The 23,719-nt window shown below is 43.9% G+C and overlaps 1 protein-coding gene across 2 annotated transcripts; it reads left to right on the forward strand.

Annotated features, from left to right (window-relative positions):
• The first annotated feature begins 5,516 nt into the window (after positions 1 to 5,516).
• On the forward strand, positions 5,517 to 23,036 carry LOC129152267 (gastrula zinc finger protein XlCGF57.1). 2 transcript variants are annotated; one of them, XM_070548635.1, is made up of 4 exons: positions 5,517 to 5,921; positions 11,881 to 11,976; positions 12,072 to 12,146; positions 18,875 to 23,036. In XM_070548635.1, exon 4 carries the CDS (start codon positions 19,096 to 19,098, stop codon positions 20,464 to 20,466), a length of 1,371 nt encoding a protein of 456 aa, XP_070404736.1. In that variant the 5' UTR covers positions 5,517 to 5,921; positions 11,881 to 11,976; positions 12,072 to 12,146; positions 18,875 to 19,095; the 3' UTR covers positions 20,467 to 23,036. The 2 variants fall into 2 exon arrangements, with proteins under 2 accessions (XP_070404736.1, XP_070404735.1); XM_070548634.1 differs by lacking the exon at positions 5,517 to 5,921 and adding an exon at positions 8,577 to 9,941 and having other exon boundaries at positions 10,672 to 11,976.
• Positions 23,037 to 23,719: the final 683 nt, after the last annotated feature.

Genomic DNA, 23,719 nt, shown 5'->3' on the forward strand with positions numbered 1-23,719 from the left:
CGTAGTGTTTTCCTTTAGTTTCAGATTCCCCCCTTGAATATTAGTTATGTTTGTCTGCCCTTCTGGTCTTTAGGTTTTTCTCTTAGGTCATTTTCTTTAGCTGCAGCTGTTCATATTATTAGTCTCTAGTGTGTTTTTCCCATCAGTGTTTGAGCCCCCCCCCCCCCCCCCCCCGATTATTAAGTTATGTTCCCTGCTCTTATTGTCTTCAGGTTTTATTCTTAGGTCATGTCAGTTTCCTCCCTGATTAGTAATTGAGTTCACCTGGTCTCTCTCTCCCCACACACCTGCAATTCATCTCCCTCTCATCCTCCCCAGTGTATATAACCCTGTCTGTGTCTCTATGTGTTGTCGGCCCATTGTTCTTGTCAGTCTCGTCTCGTTCCTGTTCCTAGCTTCCAGTGTTTCTAGTTCTCTAGTGTTTTTGATGACTCCGTTTAGATTTTTGATTTTTGGCTCACTGCCTTTGGATTACTACCTTAATAAAGGATTTTTACTTTATCCTCCACCTCTGCCTCGTTCCTCTGGTATCTGCATCTTGGGTCCTAAAACATCCTCCTACACCAACTCGTGACAGAATGGACCGACCATCCAGGACCCAGCAGAGACTCCAGATGTACAGATACGATGGTGATCCTGAGACCTGCTGGACTTTTATTCAGGACTGTGCTGGCTGCCTGGACTTAAATTCTTCTGAATTCAACAAGGTGTCTTTCATGGTGCTTTGCCTGGGAGGCAAAGCTCTGCGGTGGGCCACCAGCTACTTCGACCATCACCCCATAACAGATGTCTCCTTTTGGCGCTTCGCGAAGGACCTATTATTAACCTTCGGCTCCACTCCACCACCACCTTCCGTCAGTATCTCCACGACCCGGATTTACCAAACCTCCCTACCCTCACCCGGTCCGGACAGCACCACCTCTCCATCTCCGGTGGGCTGTCAATCCTCATCTCCATCTGTTTCAGCCGGCGCCATCGCGGAACCTTCGATGGGCCGAGCCACCAGACCTCCACCAGGTCCAGTTGGCATTGCCGGCGTTATCCCCGCACCTCCTAGGAGCCGTGCTCGTCGCAGACGTCACCACCATCACCAGCAGTCTCCTGAGTTGTGCCACCTATCTAAGAGGCCCCTGCTCTGCAGCCCGAGTCTGAGCTAAAGCAGTTGTTCGAGGCCAGAGCTGTGCCGCCTGTCCAAGAGGCCCCTGCAACCTCAGCCCGAGCCCCTTCCATTAACCAGCAGATCATCCACTCGTCGTCGACGTCACCACCAACACCAGCAGTCTCCTGAAGCCAGAGCTGTGCCGCCTGTCCAAGAGGCCCCTGCTCTGCAGTCCAAGTCTGAGCTCCACCTGCCTTCACCGTATCCAGTCCCAGAGGCCGCACCTCAGCCTGTCCAAGAGGCTCCGGTCCTGCCCGTCCACGAGGTTCCGGTCCTGCCCGTCCACGAGGTTCTGGTGTGTCTAGTGGTATTTGTTAGAACCTCCAGCCCCAAGATCACGTGAACCCTGTGTAACAAACAAACAATGTGAGTGTTTTAATTGAATAAGGAAAACATTTTTATACCCAGGTTTCTTTCTCGTCTGTTCTTATCTTTTTCTCTTAGCTTCTTAAAGGGAGTAGCGAAGCATAGCAAGTTAAAACATAACAGGAAGCAGAGTAAATGTACATATATTCCTATTATGCAATGTGTTTTGAGGTGAAGTCACAGTAGGGTTGTGATTTGGTGGGAACTTTACTGCCAGAATTTCAGTTTGTGTATTTTATTTTGCAATATGCACACTGTTTGTTACATTGGTCTTTTATTGTGAAGGGTTCTCATGTAGGAACACATTTTCAATGTGTTGGTTCCGGTGGTGCAAAAAAGAGATGCACGCTCATGAGAGGTTCAAGCATGGACTGTTAAACATAGAAGTTCAGAGATTTTTCTTTTAAGATACTTATTTCTGCCTTTAAGCACGGGTCAGCCAACGAGGTATGTTTTATGTATCATAAGTGTCATTTTTTGTTGCTTCTTACCGTATTCTGTCTCACTGCATTTATGTGTTGTTTTAGTTCCACCGTGGCACAAGACTGAAGAACTTGATGCTGTAACCACAAGATTTACTACCAGTTAGTCGAGTTCATGCCATCAGTGACAGAACTCTTTATTGACGTAAAGAAAAACATTAAAGAAAGGGCAGAAGTAAAAGAGAAGGAATGATCCTTGTAGATTGTACATCCTCGATACAAGTGCTGCATCCCACGTTGTTGTCCTTTACCCTAGATCGGGGTCGCTTCCAGCCCATGAGCCAACACTTCCTGTCCTGGAAACCACAAATTGCGGCCATCAAGATGTAAATGTTGCTTAGAAAGAAATGCTGATAATTAGCTTAAACAGCACGCCGGCATCAGGGAGGCTTAGGTTGTTTATAAGGTTAGATCATGGTGGTAATGTGCCACAGTCGTGTCCTTTTTACAAAACATTGTGTGATGGCTGTTTAAAGGGGGTATGGGGGTGGTCCATCTTTAGCATTTGTGTTTCTGTGCTTACGATCCGTGTTCGGTTGTAGTCCAGTACATGGTTTTCCCTTGTGCAGTGGTCTGTTCCAGCTGATTTCTTTTGTGTACTTTCTGCTTCTTGTTTCGCTGCTCTTGTGTTTCTTTGATCTTAATGATCTTTATTTCACTTTACTATGTTCTATTTTCATGTGTTGAGTTTAGGAATGAAACGATTCATTGAACGATTCAAATGGTTTGATTCATTAAGTTCCTCGAGTCATTTCTCACTGATTCAAAGGTTGGTTAATTGTGCGCACCACAGTCTGAACACATTTACTGGTGCACCATGAGATGGTCTAGGTGCTGTGGAGGAAAAAAGAGAAACCAGCAAAGACAGAAACGACTGGAAATGGAAGAAATGGTTTATTTATAGAGCGCCTTTCACAGATATAAATCACAAAGCGTTGTACAACATGATAAAGATCAGGGCAAATTCCTCTAACCAATAAAAACATCAGAAAAACAATAGCAGTGATAAAGTAGAAAATAAAATCATGAGTATAAACAAAGTGAAGGTGTGAACCCGAACAAAGCCATCATTCTGAAACATTTAGGGAGGGAACGCCTGGATGAAAAGGTGAGTTTTTAGATGATTTTTAAAGACGTCTACAGTGTTAGAGAGACGGAGATTTGAAGGTAGACTGTTCCAAAGTCTGGGTGCAATAGTCTGAAAGGCCCCGCCCCCTTTGGTTTTCAGTCTGGTTCGAGGAACAGCCAGGAGGTTTTCAGATGTGGATCTGAGGTTCCGAGAGGTGGTGTGTGGGGATAAAAGCTCAGATAGGTAGCTTGGAGCCTGCTTGTTAAGAGCTCTATAGGTCAGGACTAAAATTTTAAATTGAATTCTAAATTCTACCGGGAGCCAGTGGAGGGACTGTAAACCTGGAGTGATGTGAGCTCGTCTGCTGGATTTGGTTAGGAGTCTGGCTGCTGCATTTTGGATGGCTTGAAGGTGTGAGAGGGAGGTTTTGCTGAGACCAGTAAAAAGAGCGTTACAGTAGTCTAAGCGTGATGACACAAAGGCATGGATGATTTTTTCCAGATCTGCAGTAGAAACCAGTTTACGGACTTTTGAAATGTTTCTCAGTTGGAAGAACAAGAGCGGGAGATGGTTTTGACGTGTGAGTCTAAACTTAAAGCTGGATCAAAAATAACTCCTAGGTTTCTAATGTTGGCCTTGGCTGATGGGAAAAAAGGAAGAAATGGTCCTAAGTTTGGGATCAAGAGTTGAACTACGGGCAGATTGGCTAATGCTAAGCTAGCGTGTTGCACGCTCACGATTACGTGGAGTTCCAAAAAAAGTGATGGTTGTGAATATCTCTACAAGCGGAAGAAAAATCCCCACCAGCTTGTTGTGTGGATGTGTGCAGCTGCTACCTGGAGTCAGGTTGTTGCTGCTGAGAGTCGGCAACTGGAGTCTGCTCCAGACACCGCAGCAGGGCTGTAGCAAGCAGCTGTAGCATGTAATTCACAAATGCTTCCATATTTCAATACAGCTTAGTCTGGATTATGTTGCCAACCTGTACATAATACAATAGATAAGCCACCATTACATTGTTACTGGTAGTTATTACATGTTGTTATAATTTCCAGAAGCTTGCTGCTGAACACGTGACTGAAATACATAAATTGTACTGATTATATGTGACTTTAGATATGTTTAGACTAGGAAGAGTGATGGTAAACCTTCACTAAACGTCATGAGTGATGAAGGAAGCCATAGAGATAAGGAGACGTGGATGCGGGACCATGAACAGAGACGATGGGGTCTACACATTGGATCGTGCATGGGACTGTGTCATCAGTGAGGGGAGAGCGGGCAGCAGAGGGCGACGTCCTCTGCTGCCCGCGGATAAACGGCGTAGGAAGTGACGCCACCATCAGAGTCAGCTCTGAGGAAGTTTACAGCCACGAACAAAACTGTCAGCAATGTTAAAAAAAACCTTTTCTGTGTTTTAAAAAGAACCAAAAATGCAACGTCATACTAAAACAAGTCACTTTAGTGTTAACCCTCTCAGGCTCAAAATAAGTCTTGATTAAAGGACGAACAACTAAGTCCTTCAGGGGAACTTCTGAGTTAAAAATGCTCATGAAGTACGTATGTGGAGTAACCAGGTAGGTAGGTTTTTACGTTGCTAATCTGCAACGCCTGCCTCCAGAGGGTTAAACAAATTATTAAATCTGAAATCAGCTTTAGTCTTCAGTTTGTTCTCAATGTGCATGGCATAACGGATGGTGGCCCTCGCTAGTTTAGAAACTCTGGATACGGCCCTGCTACTGTCTCTCATCAGAAGCGCACGCGAAGCACCGCAGCTAGAGAGGAAGAAGCCTGTGGTTTTTCAAAATAAGGTAAAAAAAATTTTACATTTCATGATATTTAAATTATTTCAAACTGTGTGTGTGTGTGTGTGTGTGTGTGTGTGTGTGTGTGTGTGTGTGTGTGTGTGTGTGTGTGTGTGTGTGTGTGTGTGTGTGTGTGTGTGTGTGTGTATTTTCTCACAGAAGAAGAACCCAACACCAGCAGACTCAGTGCTCCACTCCAACAGCCTGAAGAGACACCATCATCAGCTTCAACAGATGTGTGTGAACATGTAGGAGCTGCTGGCCCCATGGATCCTGCTGACTGGCCACAGCAGTAGAACAAAATGGAAAGTAGAACTTTCTTTATGATGACACTTTGATATTTGAGTTTTGCTTTTGATTGCACAGTTTAATGCTGCTTTTGATTTTTCATCCTCACTCCAATGACATTTGCTCAACATTTTGAGTTGTTGGTTATTGTAATATTCTCAGGTTACTTATCTTTCAAGCTGACATTTATTCTTCAGGCTGTTGACTTTAAAGAGTTGCTGTGTGAATATTTAAAATTAAAAATTCGTAACTTAGGAATCACTGTGGAGTTGCTTTTTCCAATGTGTGGTGGTCGGGTGGACTTGGGTTTGGGTGAGAGGTGTGCAGGCACGTGGGCGGGGGGGGGGGGGGGGGCACATGGGCACTCTCGCCTTGGGCGCCAAATTACCTAGAGCCGGCCATGCGGGTTGCGATTTGTTGTGGTTGGACTTTTATGTTGAAGGGCTGTTCTTGGCCGGCTGTGTGCAGAGTTCCGGTTCGGTTGTTTAGAAGAAAACGAGCTAGTGTGATCGGAGATCGTTAACGGTGTTTCTGCTGGAGTTAAGACGTGGGCTGCGGCCAACAGTAACCCGGAATAAAGATCCGAAACGGAAACAACAAGTTGGAGTCATTAGCATCTCTTAGAAAAGGCAACAAAAGTGTGTTTTATAGGTGTGGTGGCTTTTGTTGAGCCGTGGCGGTGCGACACGAACTAGTTTAGCCCAGCAGGAAGGCCCCGCGGCTGGCTGGACCCAGCTCGACACAGCAGCAGAGCGGTAAGCTTCATATCACTCTAAAATGTCGGCTAACTTCACTGTACACGTTCATTTACGGGCATTAGCAGCGTGCTAGCATTAGCATCCCACCTGCTAACGCTAGCACAACATGCTAGTAATGTTAGCACCCAGATTAATGTGGATTCGGACGATTTTCGTGGAATAAAACGTGATCTGGGAATTGTGATGAACGCCTTTTTACACCAGATGATAACCTTCCACTGACTGTAGCAGCAGAGCGCCTGTGTGTGTTACTCCGTGAGTGTGATGTGATGTTAGCATCCAGTAAATAAATCCCACATCAGCTAAAGAGCAGCGCGACTAAACGAGGCTGAAGTTACCTTCCGATTCGGGAAACGGCTAAAGGGCCATTACACACAATTTTTCTCTACTCTGACCTTATTTAATCTCCTCTACCTCAAAAACTACAACACCCACACTATTCAGACCTGTTCTAGAATATTCTACTATAAAAGCAGATCAAATTAAACAGTATAGGATTTGTGGTCCTTTCCCTGATTTGTGAAACTTCAACAAAGCCTGATTTATGGGGTTTTTCAGCATCTGGCCAAAGATGGAACAGCTGTAGCTCAAAAACTACAACAGACACTCTGTTAAACCTGTTCTAGATTATTCTACAATAGCAGATTGCATACAACCCTGTTTTGGATTTGTGAAACTAGGGCTGCACGATATTAGGAAAACCTGCGATATTCGATAACAGTGCTTAATATTGCGATATCGATATTACTCACGATAAATGAACAAATACTAAAGTATGCAGTGTTGATGTCGTCTGGCGTGTGACGTCTGCTCTGGGTTCAAAGCAAACAAAAACTAATGCATGAATTCCATTACAACATAACATTTTTATTGCAAAAACATGCATCTGCACCTGCTACTGTATTAGCAGCTGCACCTGCTACCGTATTAGCAGCTGCACCTGCTACTGTATTAGCAGCTGTACCTGCTACTGTATTAGCAGCTGTACCTGCTACTGTATTAGCAGCTACACCTGCTACTGTATTAGCAGCTGCACCTGCTACCGTATTAGCAGCTGCACCTGCTACCGTATTAGCAGCTGCACCCGCTACTGTATTAGCAGCTGTACCTGCTACTGTATTAGCAGCTACACCTGCTACTGTATTAGCAGCTGCACCTGCTACTGTATTAGCAGCTGCACCTGCTACCGTATTAGCAGCTGCACCTGCTACCGTATTAGCAGCTGCACCCGCTACTGTATTAGCAGCTGTACCTGCTACTGTATTAGCAGCTACACCTGCTACTGTATTAGCAGCTGCACCTGCTACTGTATTAGCAGCTGCACCTGCTACCGTATTAGCAGCTACACCTGCTACTGTATTAGCAGCTGCACCTGCTACTGTATTAGCAGCTGCACCTGCTACTGTATTAGCAGCTGCACCTGCTACTGTATTAGCAGCTGCACCTGCTACTGTATTAGCAGCTGCACCTGCTACTGTATTAGCAGCTGCACCTGCTACTGTATTAGCAGCTGCACCCGCTACCATGTTAGCAGCTGCACCCGCTACCGTATTAGCAGCTGCACCTGCTACTGTATTAGCAGCTGCGCCTGCTAATGTATTAGCAGCTGCACCTAATACTGTACTAGCAGCTGCACCTAATACTGTACTAGCAGCTGCACCTGCTACTGTATTAGCAGCTGCACCCGCTACTGTATTAGCAGCTGCACCTGCTACTGTATTAGCAGCTGCACCTGCTACCGTGTTAGCAGCTGCACCTGCTACTGTATTAGCAGCTGCACCTGCTACTGTATTAGCAGCTGCACCTGCTACTGTATTAGCAGCTGCACCCGCTACTGTATTAGCAGCTGCACCTGCTACCGTGTTAGCAGCTGCACCTGCTACTGTATTAGCAGCTGCACCCGCTACTGTATTAGCAGCTGCACCTGCTACTGTATTAGCAGCTGCACCTGCTACCGTGTTAGCAGCTGCGCCTGCTAATGTATTAGCAGCTGCACCTAATACTGTACTAGCAGTTGCACCTGCTACTGTATTTGCAGCTGCACCCGCTACTGTATTTGCAGCTGCACCTGCTACTGTATTAGCAGCTGCACCCGCTACTGTATTTGCAGCTGCACCTGCTACTGTATTAGCAGCTGCACCCGCTACTGTATTAGCAGCTGCACCCGCTACTGTATTTGCAGCTGCACCCGCTACTGTATTAGCAGCTGCACCCGCTACTGTATTAGCAGCTGCACCCGCTACTGTATTTGCAGCTGCACCCGCTACCGTGTTAGCAGCTGCACCTGCTACCGTATTAGCAGCTGCACCTGCTACTGTATTAGCAGCTGCACCTGCTACTGTATTAGCAGCTGCACCCGCTACTGTACTAGCAGATGCACCCGCTACTGTATTAGCAGCTGCACCCGCTACTGTATTAGCAGCTGCACCTGCTACCGTGTTAGCAGCTGCGCCTGCTAATGTATTAGCAGCTGCACCTGCTACTGTATTAGCAGCTGCACCTGCTACCGTATTAGCAGCTGCACCCGCTACCGTATTAGCATCTGCACCTGCTACCGTATTAGCAGCTGTACCTGCTACTGTATTAGCAGCTGCACCTGCTACCGTATTAGCAGCTGCACCCGCTACTGTATTAGCATCTGCACCTGCTACTGTATTAGCAGCTGCACCCGCTACCGTATTAGCAGCTGCACCTGCTACTGTATTAGCAGCTGCACCTGCTACTGTATTAGCAGCAAAACAACAAACTGCTAGCATGCAGTTTCTCAGTGACTTTAAAACATCACCTCCACCATAAAACTTTCTCTGATGCTCCAAATACAGAAAAACATCCCTTACCAGGGTTTTTAGAATAAATAAAAACATCATAAAATAAGTTTAAATGTTAAATAATAGTTAACATCACTTAAATGCAACAGCAAATTCTCTCATTGCTACTGAACATGTTCTCCACTTATGTGGTTATGATATAAGGCTGTTGCTGTAACTGGGAAGTGAACTGTGCTGGGCCAAACTAGGAGAATATTAAGATTTTCTGAGGGAAAGAGAAAAACAATTGTCTACCTTTCAGAAGAGGAACTGGCAAAAAACCACATGGAAAATATGTGAAAACGTTTGTTTTTAACCCCAAATTGAACAAGTTTACCTAGATCTTATTCATCATTATTTATATATTTTTTTCATTTCCATTTAATACTTGTTCAGCTGCTGTTTTGTACAGATATTTTTATTTCTTCATACATTCTTATACATTTACATACTGTGTATTTTGTTGTACAGTTACTTTATTCTCAACTACAACTTATATATATTTTATCTTATTCCTTCCCAGCTAAATTTACCTTTTATTCTAATTTGTATTGTATTGTGTATTTTGTTGTAAAGCTATTCTATTATTCAACTTTAATTCAGATATAATTTACTTTACTCTTTCCCAGTTAAATTGACCCTTCATTTTAATGCGTGGTGTACAGTTTATTTTTATTTTAAACTCTTAGGTCACGAGCAGTTGTGTAAGGCATTTCACTGCATTTTGTACTGTGTATGAATGTGTATGTGACTAGAGCTGAAACAACTAATCGATTTAATCGATTATAATCGATTATTAAAATAGTTAACAACTTTTTTAGTCATCGATTAGTTGTTTAATAATCATATTTTACCGCATAAAGTCTATTTTTTACCACAATCTGACATCGGTTACAAGCTGTTAAATTTGCCGCCAGTGTGTGGCAGTAATGAGCCACTGATCTACCAGTGGAGCCGTAGAAGAAGAAATGAGCCAATGGGTGCCCTCGGTTTTCATGACGTATCACGTTACTGACGCTCATCTTGCTGTGAGAGATGGCGGAACAAGAGGAAATACGGAAGAAAAATAGAAGCGACAAAACTGAAGAGAAACCCCGGACAAAAACCTCACGAGTATGGGAGCACATTTGAGACGAAAGCATGTGGGGGCTGATGCAGCAGAGGAAGAGCACCGCGGTCAAGTGAGCCGTCATTTGGAAGAGCCAGCCCGGTAAGTAACAGAAAATAAACAAGCTGGACTTAGTGTTTTAGCTGAGTTCGTTATAGTGGATGTTAAACATGTTTTTTTGCCGCGTCAGTCTGCGGTGTTCTACTTCTGATTGACTAGATGCAATCGTGAATCTCCTCCGTGTTGTGTATCATGCGCTTGCCAAATTTAGCACGTCTGTTTATAAGAATGTTCTCGTTAAGAGAAAAACGGCACAAACCCATGACTATGTTCCTCATTCAAAAAAGGACAACTCCGCGGAGAAAAATATACAGACAAGCTGTGTCCAGGTGAATATAACGCGGCATAGTTGTACACTTTCAATTTTTAAATACAGGAGAAATTCAGAAAAAGTCATTTTTTTTACTATTAAAAGGCTGTTTTACTATCTAACACTGTAAAACGCCTCACAACACATTTTTATCATGTTTCTTAAACAGTATTACACAAAATAATCATTTTTCACATTTCTCTGGCTAATTTAAACACTCCCGACTCAAAGTAAAAACCTCATGAGCTTCTTACTTAGAGCTTTTTAATAGTAAAAATGTTTTACTTTTTTTCTGAATATCTCCTGTTGCGGGCTATTTTGTAGAACGTAACCCTCAAAATAAATGATCACTGTATATTGTTAATTAATTCAAATAATATAATATTGATTTAGTGTTATAGTGTGTGTGCTGCTTTATTTTATATGTGTACTTATTTCAGTCTATTTGTGTTTCTTATGCAGAAAAAAACAAGCAACGATGGACAACTACATGGGGAAGAAGACACTCACCCCCCAGCAATTCATACCACTTACAAACTCTATTCTAAACATGCTGGTAAAAGACATGAGGCCACTATCCATGGTGGAAGGAGCAGGCTTCCAGCTAATGCTAAAAATTATTCTGGACTGATATTTTGCACTGTTTAGCTCATTTTATACTGCTGACTGTGTTCATGTGCAATAAAATAGATTGCAGTCAACTGCACAATTCTCTTATGTTTTTTTGTTCTTAACTGAAATGCATCCATCACTTGTATAGGTTAAATAGCTAAACAATAACAAACCGATTAATCGATTAATCGAAAAAATAATCGACAGATTAATCGATTATGAAAATAATCGTTAGTTGCAGCCCTATATGTGACAAATAAAAATTGAATTTGAATTTAAAAAGCAGCTCAGATGATGAAACTGCAACTATGATTCTGATAACAAGCTAACAACGTGAACTAGCTCCTCTAAGATAAGCGGCTAGCAGAGCTTCTGACTGACAGTTTATGTGCAGCAGCAAATCAACTATCCTGATTAACAAGGTTATAAAAGCTCATGAAGGAAAAATCACTTTGATGTGTGGGGGAACTTTTCCAGGCCCTCTTTAGCAGGGTGGGACTGGGAGGAGAGTGCTGTAGCCTTTTAGCTGGAAGCTAACCGGAGCCTGGGGCTAACACTAGCGACATGAAGGTGGGTTGGTTCACCGGCACGTGTCGGAGTCAGCCCGGTAAAAATGATTAACGACACCGAGCGGAGTCACGTTCACGTTTGAAAGCAGCGCTGATTCCAGTAACATCAGCACAAAGTGTGTTTGATAACAGAGCTGTTCTCAGGCTGGGTCTTCCCTAAGGGGAAGGATCCATTTTATGGAGTTGCTTGCTGGTCAGCCAAAAACTGCTGAGTCACTCAGAAACTATGGGTTCCTGTTGCCGGGCAGATTATTCCACCAACCCCCACAGAGACAAATTACATGTCTTATCAGCATACCAGAGCAGGGCTGAAAGGACAACGCCCTGAGACTTACTTTAAAACATGATTACTTAAAAAGAACATTTAAGACAGGAAAATACATTAAAGCTTTAACTCTCACCGACACTCGTCTGCATGAGCGTCAGAAATCTGATCAAATCAGCTGTAAAATAATGAAAACAACAGTAAAAAGGCTCCTTTGCTTTTTAGAGTCCACATCCAGAAGGCTGGAGCCGTGTTTCACTGACAGGCTGTCAGACTAACGCCCTGATGAGCTCAGCTGGGACAAACTGGTCTGATGTTTAGGTAAGTGAAGATCTGCTTCTCCAAGGCCTTGAGATGCTAGTAAAAATAATGTAGGCAGTGCTAATGTTACTTTTCTTCTCCTCTGAGGAACACAGAACGCTCAGATGTTGGAGCTTCACGTCACCTACTGAGGAGCACCAGTAAAGAGACGGCGTCTGGACCAGACCAAAGTGAGTGATGACACTTTAGCCCTACACCTCAGCCTCTAGGAGCCACCCTCATCATCATTAACTCATTCACTGCCATTGGCGACAAAAGTTGTCATTTTAAAAGGAACCCAGGTTACAAAACTCTGTGCTTCTTAAAAGATAAATGTTAGTATCAGTTATATTAAAATGGTGTAAAAACCTTCTTGATGTCTTAATCTTTATAAAATTAGTAAAAATGGTTTAACTCGTAGGTCGCCATTGTTGTTAGCGTCGCACTGCACTCTGGGTAGTGACGTCATATGGTTGTACCTCGGTTGCACCGGCGGCTTTGGGACCCTGTAGGGACTGTTGAGCAACATCAACACGTCATCTGTTCAGCCTTTTCACTTTGAACCAGAGCGAAACATTAATGATGACATCACTGACCATGTGTCACAACACGAGCATCAACATGAAGAGCAAGAAGGGCGGGATGAAGCGAGAGCAGGACAGAACCGGTGGTGCGTGTGCAGCAAATGCGTCTCCATGGTAACCGAGAGGGAGAGAGCTCACATTTGTGTCAGCAGAAGTTATCTGTAAGCTATCGTGTGATCAGATTTATTCATGAATGATTTAGGAGAATTTTAGCATCCAGAGCTGTCGTGTGCTTCATAGATGATTAGGATGTTCAGTGTGTTAGCAGAGTTTCGTTTACCCAGCGGTTGGTCCAAGACTCCAAAATGAATCTCCAGGATTAAAAAGGAGGAAATAAATCCATATATAGAGCGTCTGTTTCACGGGCCTTCACTGGTGGTAGCACACACTGATTGCAGCCACTAAACACCAATGCTCCCTTTTATTGGTCACTTTATGGGGTCAAAGTTTAACTTCCTCTACAGGTACTTTTCAGTATAAAAGCATACATGTATATACACACACATTCTTATCTACATATTTACACAGATGCATAACATAACAGAGCATAACAGAGCACATTAGACTGATGCTTAACACAGTGAAACCACTTGAATCATTGTTGCAGATATTATATATGTGGACAACACTGAGTTGCTACACTTACTGCTTGTTTTACTGACGGGAGAGCTGAACGTTCAGCTTCATCCGTGATGAGTGGCGTGTCCGATGGTTGGCTGAACGTGACAGAAGCAGCCGGAGCGGGTTATGGGCTCAGGACAGCGACCCCCCCCCGTCTCCTACACATCTGTGGTCCCTCACACTCTCTATTGGACGCTCCTATAGAGAAACCTTACATAAACAAGTGCGTGTACACACACAGGTGCTCTCAAAAGTATGGGCTTGGGCACGTTCAACACAGGTCTTAAGGCTGTCGTTGCCACTAAATGCACTGTGATTTATTATCGTGTGATTGTTCAGTTAAACAAAGTTGATTTTATATTTCATCATCAGGTTGACGCAGTGATAGCTTGCTCCTGATGTATTGTTCAGGGTGTCCCTTTTTTTTTTTAAATCTTTTCTCTTTCTGCAGGTCTAGAAGCAGACTCTAGTTCATTATTGTTTATTTTTGTGGAACCTCCCACCCCCTTCCCCCCATCTCCCCGCCTCTTGTCTTTTCCTTTCTCTTTCACCTCTGTCTCCGTGTCTGGTCGGAATTACAAAGCATTCAACAACAATAACAATAAAGTTTTAAGTATCAGGCGTGACATTAAAAGCAGACGCTTTGATGGTCCACCTGAGAGTAAATCTGTAAGGCTTGTTACCAGCATTCAGACATCAATTCTGTTTGCTTCACAGCCAGACAGGACACGGGGAAGAAAAAGAGACGAAATGAATACACACCCAAGCATCGTTCACAGGATCTCTCAGGGAACATCCGTTCTCTGAGGGGTTTTATTAGCAAGCACACACAACACATCACATCACACTCCTAAACTGCTCCGTAGAGATTCAGGTGGAAAGCTGTTTAACGTAGGGAGTAAAAACAATACCACAACTCCCTCAAACAAAACCAGGTGCATTCAGTCAACATGCTGTTTCCCATGGGAGTATAACTGATAACGCAGACCAGCGTGGTCTGAGGAAGGTCGTTGTCCTCCCTGTTGGACGGGGAAGAAGAAGAAGAAGAAGAAAGTATCATTTCTATAGCGCCTCTCAAGATAAAAATCACGAAGGTCATACAAAAGCCAGCCTGAACAAGTGAGTCTTCAGCTGCTTTTTAAAGGAGACCACTGATGTCAGGCTCAGGGGGAGAGAGTTTCAGAGTCTCGGGGCCACAGCAGTAGACAATCTGTCACCTTTGACCTTTAGCCTGGTGCTGCACAACCAGTAGGCTTTGATCACTGGACCTCAGGGACCTGCTGGGGGTGTAGGGACTAAGAAGATCACCAATGTAAGATGGTGCTTGTCCATGTAAGGCCCTATAGACCAGAACCAGGATCTTGAAATGAACCCTGAAGTTGACTGGCAGCCAGTGAAGCTGGAGGAGAAGCGGGGTGATGTGGGTGTGTTTGGAGGACTTGGTCAGAAGCCGAGCACAGGCGTTCTGAACCACCTGTAGACGGTTCAGGGAGGTTCTGCTCAGACACGTGAAAAGAGAGTTACAGTAGTCTAAGCGTGAGGAGATGAAGGTGTGGAGAACAGTCTCAAGTTCAGAGCGGGACAGAATGGGACTCAGCTTAGCAACGTTCCTGAGATGGAAGAAGGAAGAGCGAACAAGAGAACTGACATGAGAATCCAGGGTGAGAGCCGGGTCAAAGGTCACGCCAAGATTCCTGACAGAAGGTTTGGTGTGAGAAGCAAGCTGACCAAGAGAGTCTCTGACTTTGGGAACCAGCTTGTCTGGGGCACAGATGAGGATCGAAGTCTTATCTTCATTCAGCTGAAGAAAGCTCCCACCATCCAGGTTCTGATAGAGTCTAAGCAGGTGTGTAACAGCTGCAGCTTAGACATCTCATGGGGCTTAAAGGAGATGTACAGTTGGATGTCATCTGCGTAAAGATGGTAGGAGATTCCCTTGAAGGAGCTCAGGATGTGCTGAAGAGGAAGCAGATAGAGGAGGAAGAGCAGAGGCCCCAGCACAGAACCTTGTGGGACACCAGGGTTTCCCTTACATAGGCGTAGCCGTGGCGGCCCGCCATGGCTGGATTCCCACTGCCACGCCTACAAGATCCCAAGTTTTTATTTTTTGTGCTGTTTCCCGAAGAAGTAGCGGGAACTACCATGTTGTCGCTTGTGATCTCAGCCGGCAGGCAGCAAGGAGGAGCAGGCAGGGCAAGGTGCAGTTACAGCATAAGTTACTGAGTTTAAAATTAGAAAGGTAGCAGTGGATATAATGCTTTGTGGTTTACATGTTTCAGCAGCATTAAGATAAACGAGTGTTGACGATCTTGACAGGTTCTCCTCCCTCCACCAGGCTAAGCATCACTTATTCATGTAAAATTTATTTATTTTTTCATGTCTGACTTTAACCGCATCCAATACTGTATTACGGCGTGAGCGCAACAGCGACAACTTAAGATCGATGTGTGAGCAGCCTGAGAGGTCGGGTGTTTTCATCGGAACCCTTAAAACCTCAAGCAGGCTACGCTGCACTATTGACGTGTTAGCGCGCGGCGCTAACAACTTAGCGACGTGACATGTCTCGGAGAAAGCGTAAAAACACGTTGGACGTTTCTTCTGAAGCAGGAAAATGACACCTCTTCTTAAGCAGAGCACGACGCCGCCTCGGCTCGTTCACGGCCGGACTGGGCTCGATAACATTGACCCAGCACAGCCACTGGGTCGTTGGAGCTGCCCCGTGACTGCCTGATGGAAAACCAGCGGGTTTCATCAGACTGGTAAAGTTTCTTGTTTTTGCTGGGGACCCCCTGTATTTTACCGCTCCCTCCTGCAGTCTTCCCCTATTAACATTTAAAATGATTCTGTAAATCCGTGTATCAATAGAAACAATCTCTGCCTCTGCCAGCTGCAGTAAATGTAGTCTCCAAATATTAAATGTTTAGGTTTATGTATTTAGCAGACGCTTTTGTCCAAAGCGACTTACAAGTGATAATCGGCATGTTGCCCTTGAGGTTAACAACAATAACAACAACAAATTGACATCAATCATGGAGAGGAGGGAACAAGGAGTGGACAGTAGGGAGGGGGGACGGGTGCAGGGAGGGTGCTAGTTTAGAAGATGCTCTCTGAAGAGCAGGGTCTTCAGGAGTTTCTTGAAAATAGAAAAGGAAGCTCCTGTTCTGGTAGTGTTAGGAAGGTCATTCCACATTTGTGGAACGATGCATGAGAAGAGTCTGGATTGTCCTGAGCGTGGTGTAGACACTGCTAGCCGACAATCCTGTGATGACCGGAGCGGCCGGGCCGAGACGTAAGCCTTTGCAAGAGGATTCACGTAGATGGGAGCCGTACCATCTCGGACTTTGTAAGCTAGTGTTAGCAATTTGAATTTGATGCGTGCTGCTAGCGGTAGCCAGTGGAGCTCAATGAACAGAGGGGTGACGTGTGCTCTTTTTGGCTGATTGAAGACCAGACGCGCCGCTGCGTTCTGGACCATTTGAAGAGGTCTCACAGTACAGCCTGGAAGACCAGTTAGAAGGGCGTTGCAGTAATGGAGGCGGGAGATGACAGTAGATTGCACCAGGAGCTGTGTGGCATGTTGTGTTGGGTATGGTCTGATCTTTCGTATGTTATACAGCGCAAAGCGGCATGAACGGGCAACAGAGGTAACATGATCTTTAAAGCTTAGGTGTTCATCAATCACAACACCCAGATTTCGAACTGCCTTTGAAGGAACCAGCGATAGGAAGTCATAAATAAATAAGAGGTGCATTCATCTGTGTATCTCCTTTGATCCGCATTAGTGATATTCTCAGCACCAGAACAGTGAAGCAAAGAAAGATTCCTGAGTTTGTTAGTAATTTTATTTATTAGGTGCATCTAACCTGTTCTATTTTTCTCTGAAATGAGATCAAATCAGTGCTTCTATGGGTTGTCTCCACTCTGCACTGGAAAATTTTACTTTATTTAGAAATGTGTTACCCCCCCACCCCCCACCGGCCCCCCCGCCACAGCTGGAAAAATTCCTAGGGGAAACACTGGACACCATGGGTAAGGGAGGTGGTGGAGGCTGAAGGAGAGATGCTAGATCTAACCTTATTGACTTTGTCCACACAGAAAGACAGAAAGTTCTCACAGTCTGCAACAGAGTGGATGGAGGCTGTAGGAGAGGCAGGAGAGACGATGCTGCTGATGGTGTTAAACAGCAGCTTGGGGTTCCCTTTGCTCTGGGACACCAGGTTGGAGAAATAGGAAACCCTAGCGTCTCTGACTGCAGAGTTAAAGGATGTCAGAAGATCCTTTAGGTGCAGCAGATGGACGTGGAGATGGGTTTTCTTCCACAAACGCTCAATTTTTCTGCATTGGCGCTTCAGGCTGCGAAGGCTGTCATTAAACCAGGGAGTAGGGTTCACTGCAGGAACTGATCTGGTTCTGACAGGACAGATGTTGTCCAGAATGGAGAGGCAGTGCTCGTTAAACTGAGAAGTTAAGGAATCTGGGTCATTATCAGAAGAACAGGGTGGATCAAAAGCAGCAGAAAAATTTCTAGCTGTGCTCTCATTAAGAAAACGAGAACTAACCATACGGCGAGCAGGAGGTGGGGACGCAGAAACTGACAAGTTAAAGAGGAGGCTGGCACAGGATAACACTTGTATTTTAATGAAGCAACAGATGTTTTACTTATAAGGCAGTTATGATTTTAAGCAACAATGTCAGCGATCAGCAATTCTCTATCAGTTGCTCTTCTATCAGCTTGAATCAGTCGGCCCATTCTGCTCTGACCGCTAGCATCAACAAGACATTTGGCCCACAGGACTGCCGCATACTGGATGGTTTTCCCTTTTCACACCATTCTTTGTAAACCCTAGAAATGGTTGTGGGTGAAAATCCCAGTAACTGAGCAGATTGTGAAATACTCAGACCGGCCCGTCTGGCACCAACAACCATGCCACGCTCAGATTAGCTTAAATCACCTTTCTTTCCCATTCTGACCTTCAGTTTGGAGTTCAGGAGATGGTGTTGACCAGGACCACGCCCCTAAATGCAGGGTGGTAGAGACGTATGGAGACGGTCGTTCTGAGACATGAGACTGTGTGTTTTTGGTGAACATTAATGCAGGAGTGTGTAAAACAGCTCATGTTTAATTAAAATTAAATAAAATATTTATTTAACTTGACATGAATTGTAATGCTTGACTGTTGTGCTACAGCCATGGGAGGAACATTTTGGGTCCCAGCCAGATTCTCTGCTTCCCTGCTGCTCTCTCCATCATCATGCTGCTCCTTGCTCTGCCTCTCCACTTGTCTCTCCTTCACTCACCTCCTCCACTTCAGCCTACTTGTCTAATATATTAGCCACATGTTAGATTCCCTTCAGTCACCAATAGGAACGTTGGGAATATCACACGTATCACGGTACAGATCACTCAGAGGGAACTGGGTCACGATAAAGAACAATGAGCATCTTCATCTAACGTTACCTCAACATCTTCCTCGGCTTCCTTCCTCTTCTTCTGAAAATGCGAGCAGAAATGAGTCTCGGTGGGAACATGACCCGACATGAAGCTGTACGCTGTTACCGATCTGGAATTACGCATTAACGACACACCACATTGACTACGTTACTGTTCACATGTAGCAGCGTGCGTTAGCATGAAGCTGGTTTTCACAGGTCTGAACTAAAAATGCCTTCTTCTAACGTAAGGTTCCTTTCTTCCACCTTTTCTCTCCCTGTAGTTTTCTTTAACTCGTGAGAGCAGCGCACCGCACAGAAGCCGGCTCCTTCGCACACGGGGGAAAACGGCAGTACTGGTTTTTCAAAGTAAAATACATTTTAAAGTTTTGTTATATTTAAATTCATTTTAAACTGTGATAATTCATTCTCTGTAGTTTTGTGTCAGTTTAAGGAAGAAGGAAGAGCTCCTGAAGAACTGAGGCCTCCTTTGAACCAGAAGGACATGGAGCCCCTCAACATGAAGCAGGAAGAGGAGGAGCAGCTTGATGAGATTAAAGCTGATGCCACCAACATTTCATTCTCTGCAGTTTCTCATCAGGTTAAGGACGAAGGAAGAGAAGTTCTGTTGTCACAGTTTGATCAGAACCAACCTAAAGACAGAGATCTTCCAACCAGCAGCACCACTGACCAGATGAAAGCAGAAAGTGGTAGAGAGGACTGTGGAGGAGCAGAAACTACCAGGAATCCAGATCTAAATCTTTATGAATATGATTCTAACTCTTCAGAGACTGAAGTCAGCAATGATGAAGATGATGACCAGGATGGCAACGATTCTGACTGTCAACTGAAACTCTTGTCAGATTCTGAGCCAAACACCAAAGATGATAACAAAGACTGGAAGGAGAGCAGGTCTTCTAAATCACATGTTAAGGCTGTCAAATCTTTCAGCTGCCCAGAGTGTGGTGAACAGTTTCTCCATGAGCGGTCTCTCCAGAAACACATGAGAGTGACAAGTCATTCAGGACTGAAGTCTTCAAGCTGTTGTGTTGATAAGAAACGTGTTAGAGTGAAGCAAAATGTAGACTCTAGCAGGAAAGTTCAGACAAAACTAAAATCATTTAGTTGTGACGACTGTGGAAAAAGTTTCAGTAGCATATCTTATTTAAACATTCACATGAGAGTTCACACTGGACAGAAGCCTTTTGCTTGTGAGCTCTGTGGACAAAGATTTACCCAAAAGACAAGTTTAAACAAACACATGAGAGTTCACACAGGAGAGAAGCCTTTTGCTTGTGAGCTCTGTGGACAAAGATTTACCCTAAAGGGAAATTTAGACACTCACATAAGAGTCCATACAGGACAGAAGTCTTTTGCTTGTGAGCTCTGTGGACAAAGATTTACCCAAAAGGGAAATTTAGACAGACACATGAGAGTCCATACAGGACAGAAGCCTTTTGCTTGTGTGCTCTGTGGACAACGATTTAGTGATAAGTCAAGTTTAAACTTTCACATTAGAGTCCACACTGGACAGAAGCCTTTTGCTTGTGAGCTCTGTGAACAAAGATTTAGTGATAAGTCAAGTTTATACAGACACATGAGAGTTCACACAGGGGAGAAGCCTTTTTCTTGTGAGCTCTGTGGACAAAGATTTACCCAAAAGGGAAATTTAGACTCACACATGAGAGTCCATACAGGACAGAAGCCTTTTGCTTGTGATCTCTGTGGACAAAGGTTTAGTCGAAAGACATATTTAAACACTCACATTAGAGTCCACACAGGACAGAAGCCTTTTTCTTGTGAGCTCTGTGGACAAAGATTTGCTCAAAAGATAAGTTTAAACTTTCACACGAGAGTCCACACAGGACAGAATTAATGAACGTAAATAAAATATATATTTTGGGACTTCTGAGGGTGTTGAATGAAATGTGCTACTGAGCTGGAAGCTCTTTTAACTAAAATGAAGAGAGGGTGCTCGCTGCAGAACCACAAAGGTGGAGTTGCACCAGGGTCAGCCCCGCCCATTCACGCAAACTCAACCTAGCCCACTGACTTCCGTTTTTGTTTTTCAACTTTATCGCAAACTAACCTGACCCACATGAATTACGGCTGTTACTGCTTTACAAATGTTAATGCTATAAGATAAGATAAGATAAGATGACCTTTATTAGTCCCACAAGTGGGAAATTTGTTTAGTTTACAGCCAAGCAAAGTAAAAGTAAAAGTTATGCTGCAGAGGGAGAAAAACATTAAAATACAATAAGACCGACCGCAATGAGACAAAAAGAGAAAGAACAGCGAAGCTGTTTACAAGAAGGGACACAGCAGACTGCACTTCTTGAGGACGCTTAGGTCCTTCAATGTCTGTAGCAAGATGCTGCAGATCTTCTACAAGTCTGTTGTTGAGAGTGTAATCTCTTCAGCCATCGTCTGTTGGGGTAGCAGCATCAGAAGCAGGGACCTGAAAAGGCTCAACAGCCTAATAAAAAAGGCTGGTTCTGTTCTGGGGACGACTGTGGAACCGCTGGAGGAGATGATGCAAAGAAGGATTCTCCAGAGAATGAAGAACATGATGGACAACCCTGAGCATTCTCTTCACAAGACTGTCCGACAACGGAAGAGTGTCTTCAGTCAGAGGCTTCTTCAGTTTGGCTGCAACACTGACCGCTACTGAATGGGTTAAAAAATAATAAATAATAACCATACTAGATACAGCTAGAAATACAGAGTACACTTCATCCGACAGATTTGTTGTACATGACAAAGCCTGAATATATCTCGAAATGAAAAGGTTTCTTTTAGCGATTTTCTGCCCACAGCTGCTCTAACAAAACTGTCGTACAACAGCAAGTGGATTATCAAATGTGCTGTGGTAGTCCAGTGGCAAGATTGTCTCAGTTAAATTTTGCTTTGCCCTCAGCTGATGCTGGTTCGATTCTCGGTGGGGTCGGCGTCTATCTATTTAGCCAGATGAAACATTTAATTTGTTTTTATTTTAGTTGTAATGTTTATTTTCAGCAAAATATTTATGTCTCTAAAAGTTCTTTGAATTTGGTCGTTCCTAAACAGCATTTTAGTTGAAACTCTGCTCACAAATGGACTCACACTGGCTAAATAAACGAATAAATAAATAAATAAACACATTAGTCATTATATTGTTAACGGTATACCAGTAAATTGTTGTAAACATAGTACTGGCAAGTGTGGCTAGAAATGAAGAAAAGGGGTTGTAAACTACCTAATATTTCTGCTACTGGGAGGCGAACCTGCGCAAAACTACATGTCAATCTACATCCATAGCCACTACCCCACCACATCTGATAAAAAGTAAGTGGCGTTACTGGTAATTCCTATCCAGTGTGTCTTTGCAGATAGGATGTATGGTTTATTGGCGGTGTCTCAGTAGAAGTCATTTCAGAAATAATTTGCCAGAAAATTCACAGAATATCCAGATTTGAGAACCAAGACCAGACCCACTTCAGGGGAGGAGACCAAATTGAAGCTGAGATGGGAGGAAAATGCATGAATGAGGCCAAAAATGGCTTTGGTGTGTTTCTTATGAGGAAATGACAATATAACTTGATTAAAAGTTCCAAAAGTTAGATTTTTAATTATATGGAACCTTTACAAAAACTGTTCAATTAACTTCTCAACTCTGTCCTCAATCTTGCATTGTAGATGATATTAGCTATAACACCCTCTTTGGTTCCAGAATGCTATCAAGTCTGACAACTGGAAGGAATTGGACTGACTCTGATGAAATGGACGGGGCTGATTCTGGAATGGGCGGGGCTGACTCTGGTGCAGCTCCACCTTATGGTGCAGCTCCGCCTTTGTGGTTCTGCGGCGAGCACCACTTGAAAATGAAAGGCAGCAGTTTTATTAAATGTTTTGTTTTTGGAGAAGAAAAGGTTGAAAATGAAATGTTTGCCACCAAAGTGTTTTATTAAATCTCTTTGTTCACTATTCAGTTTGTTGTTCGCTGTTTCTGGAGTTTAAATGTAAATGCTGATGTTTTGCAAAGTGAGAAGGCTCGCCAGCAAAGTCACCAGATTAATCCACTCATGTAATTATCTGTCATGCAAATAAACCTGATCAAAAATTAATACCTATATTATCCATATTGTTTGACATCCAAATACAATTGGAAACTGATTCACAGTTAGCAAAAGTATAAATCTGGTTTTCTCAAAAATTAGACTTGTGCAACAGTTATTAACCAGAATATGTACAATGAACTGTTTTTAATGTTTTTCAGGTAAAATAGTGCAAACTTATTTGAAATAACAGAGCATAAGATTTGCTCACCGATTCCAGAGTTCATCTAGCTCAGACCTGGGCATTTTACGGCCCGCGGGCCACATAAGGCCCTTTGGTTGACTTTGACCGGCCCGCGTAAGGTTAATTGGAAATTACAAAATAAATGTATTTTCTCATTTTACCTCATGCATGGGCTAAGGCTGCATTGCTTTTATTTTGAAGTTGTTTTTTACGTGCACAATGACGCAATACGTATAGCAACAAGTGCCAGCGGTTGACATAGCCCCAGAAATGTCCGCTCATGCAAAAAAAAAAAAGATGCCGAATGCAGGATTTTCAACAAAAATTGGACTTTTAAGTATTTTTTTTACTGAAGTCGGAGGCAAAACCGCGTGTTTGGTTTGCGGGGAGGAGATTGCCGTGTTTAAGGACTACAATTTGAGTCGGCATTACGACAAGAAACACTCAGAAAAATACAAGAACTTGTCTGATGCTGAGAGGGCACGGACATCCGAAGCTTTGCTAGCAAAGTTGCAAAAGCAGCAAGGCTTTTTTACTAAGCTTCACACATCCAGGGATGCAGCAACCAGGACCAGCTTTGTGATATCCCACAAAATAGCTAAAAACAGCGAACCGTTTTCGGAGGGAGAGTTTGTCAAAGAGTGCATGGTGGACTCTGCCGCACTAATATGCCCTGAAAAAAAGGCGCATTTGAGCAAATCCTGCTGTCCAGGCGAACCGTGACCAGGAGGACCGAGGACATTGCGGGGAACCTGGAGCTTCAGCTGCAACGTGAAGTGGCAAGTTTTGACTTTTTCTCATTAGACGAGAGCTGTGATGTCCGGGACACAGCCCAGCTGCTCGTATTT

The sequence above is a fragment of the Nothobranchius furzeri genome, chromosome 2 (genome assembly GCF_043380555.1).
Source record: "Nothobranchius furzeri strain GRZ-AD chromosome 2, NfurGRZ-RIMD1, whole genome shotgun sequence".
Lineage (NCBI taxonomy): Eukaryota > Metazoa > Chordata > Actinopteri > Cyprinodontiformes > Nothobranchiidae > Nothobranchius > Nothobranchius furzeri.